Source organism: Poecilia reticulata, linkage group LG6 (assembly GCF_000633615.1).
Source record: "Poecilia reticulata strain Guanapo linkage group LG6, Guppy_female_1.0+MT, whole genome shotgun sequence".
Lineage (NCBI taxonomy): Eukaryota > Metazoa > Chordata > Actinopteri > Cyprinodontiformes > Poeciliidae > Poecilia > Poecilia reticulata.
In genome coordinates, this window is record NC_024336.1 from 4837352 (window position 1) to 4840045 (window position 2694).

The following is a 2694-nucleotide window of genomic DNA, read 5'->3' on the forward strand; positions in this document are numbered from 1 at the left end:
TTATTATTATTATTATTATTATTATTATTATTAGTAGTAGTAGTAGTAGTAGTAGTAGTAGTAGTAGTAGTAGTATTCTGACTTTTTTCTCAGTGGCCCAGAAAAAAAATCTCAGAATTCTGAGGAGAAAAAGCCAGATTTTTTGTTTTTCAGTGGCCCTGATCCTCTTCCGTACAAGTTACACCATTATGTTTATTTCTAAGATTATTATTGCTTTGGTTAAGTATCTTGAAGAAGTTATTTATGTTTTATATGTTAAACATAAAATAATTTGGTCGGAGGTTAACTGAGTAGCTACTTCTGTTCATTAACGACCGCTGAATTTATGCTTTTATTTTGGTAATTTTCTTGTGAACGTATCTATGGTAACGGAACGCAGTTCTACCTGGAAATGTTAACCGCAATACACAGAAAAGGTTAACGTCAAAGCAGAAAAAATGATAGAAATCAACGTAAGTTAACTTAAGTCCACGAGGGAACAAGGTTAGTAACTAGAACTGATATGTATTTGAGTAACTTGAAGTGTTTATGAAAACAATCTGTGCTTGCTTGAGTAAACAATCACGTAAGCATCAACTAAATGACGACTTTCTTAACATAAAGTTCAAATTGACTTTTTACAATTTGTTCAAGAAGAATGTAAATCTTTAAAAAAGTCTTTGTAGAATAGAGTATTTTTAACATTTGACCTTTCTATGTCTAGTGTTTATATATGTATTTTTCAAAATATGTGCAACAATAAATATGCTTACTTGTTGATGAAATTGTTTATGTTTAGTGAAAATTAAGAGAGAAATTGATATCTAAAACCAATATAGCTCATGAATATGGTGAAGTGATTGACATTTGATTTATTAATCTTTAAGGTGGATCCTAAAATATTGCTAAAATTGTCAAGTTTTTTTTTCTCCCAGGGACATTAAACGCAACACTTGACTTGCACAAATCCTATTCCTTGTAATGGTCTCTGCTCGGCTCTGAGGGATAGGATACGGGGATACTGACACCATTCTGTCATTGGTCAGCGGTGACAGACTGTAGGGTGGAATATAGCGTTCAGCCTCACAGATCAAGCCAGACTGCATCTTCCTCTGACGGCGAGACCAGGACAAAGCAGCGAGCGGCCGTTTTCCCCATCACAACACCGTCATGGATTTACGTGTTATTATAGAGCAAATGGAGACGGGAGAGCAAGACAAGGCGCTGGCGGTGTTACAGACCTTCAATAAAGAGGTAAACACAACTACAGCTGGCAGCAGGGCATCACGCAGCAGTATGTCAGGCCGTCTGCTTTTCTGTCTGTTCAGATGATCATGGCTTATTCATCTCCAATGTTTGCTTGCTAGTTTGGGGCTTTTTGACTATGCAGTTGCCTTTCCTTTCCCAATTCTGAGCTAGTTTCAAAAGTTCCACCAATGATAATTTCTGACAATCAGAGGAAACAAACTACATCCCATAAAATCAACTTTATAAACTTAGCACAACTTGAATTGTAATCAGCTGTTTTTTGATTTTGTTTTACATGAGGTAGAAGGTTCCAGGACCAGTTTGTTCAGCAGTCCTTTACTTTCTTCGTGGGCTTGTCCTCATATATATTGTCCTATTATTTACCAAGCAGTAAGACACAGGCCCTAGGACTGTTTTACAGTTGTTAATAAGGAGCTGAGATTGGCAGAGTACCCAAAAATTGTACTCAAGTAATAGAGTACTTGAATACTTTTTACGTTTGTTAAAGTAAAAAGTATTTGACTTTTATTAAAGTAAAAAGTCCAAAAAATTACTCAATTAAGAGTAAAAAAGTATTTGGTAAAAAGACAACTGAAGTACTGAGTAAATGCTAAAAATATCAATCATTTAATATTTAAAAACAATGTCATCAGCCAGACCAAAATTGTAAAGTGTAAATTTTGGTATTTTAAGACCAGAATGATTAATATGAATAACACAATTACAAAATAGCAAAATCAAACCAAAAAATAAATAAATTCCTTATCAGTTTCTTTCAATATGAAACTTCTGAAACAAAAACTGCAGGTGTGTGTCTGGTGAATTTTTGGTTACATTTAGTTTGTTCTTCATTTAGTGAAGGTAGAGGATCCAGAAATTTTACTCAAGTGAAAGTAGTAATACTTCATAATAAAATTACTCAAGTAAAAACTACAGCATAAGATAAGGTAATTTTATTTACATGGTGCATTTTCAGCAACAAGGCAATTCAAAGTGCCTGGAGAAAATACAATAACTAAACAAAAAGTTACTCAAGTAAATRCAACTAGTTATTACCCCACTCTGATAAGGAGCATTAACAAGTCACATTTGTGGGCTCTTTTGGCACGAGGAAGCTTAAGGAAGTAACATGATGAGTGGATTGTTAGTGGAACAAGCTGTTCCTGCATGGAAAAAGATACCTTGCCTAAAAAAGGTGAAGAAAAAGGAAAAAAACATGTATGATACATGGAGCCAAAATAGAACAAAAATAACAGGAACAATAAGGAGGTAGCAGGAGAAACCAGCAAGTGATGTAAGCAGGAAAAGGGTTTAAATCAGGGGCCACCAACGCGGGGCCCGCGGGCCCCCTGTCGCCCGCGGGCCCCTTGTCAGTCGCCCGCCAGGCAAGTTCTAAAAATAGCCATTCTCATTAGGGAGCATTGCCAAATAAATTATGTAATATTTTTACATTGAAGTAGTAAAATT

General features: G+C 35.2%; 1 protein-coding gene across 1 annotated transcript in view; it reads left to right on the forward strand.

Moving 5' to 3' along the window:
- Positions 1–375: 375 nt before the first annotated feature.
- ric8a (RIC8 guanine nucleotide exchange factor A) overlaps positions 376–2694 on the forward strand; it is a 27216-nt gene continuing 24897 nt past the window's right edge. Inside the window, exons 1-2 of the mRNA XM_017305146.1 lie at positions 376–483; positions 915–1233. Of these exons, the coding sequence (XP_017160635.1) occupies positions 1150–1233 (84 nt within the window). The 5' untranslated portion in view covers positions 376–483; positions 915–1149. The remainder of the gene's footprint in view (positions 484–914; positions 1234–2694) is intronic.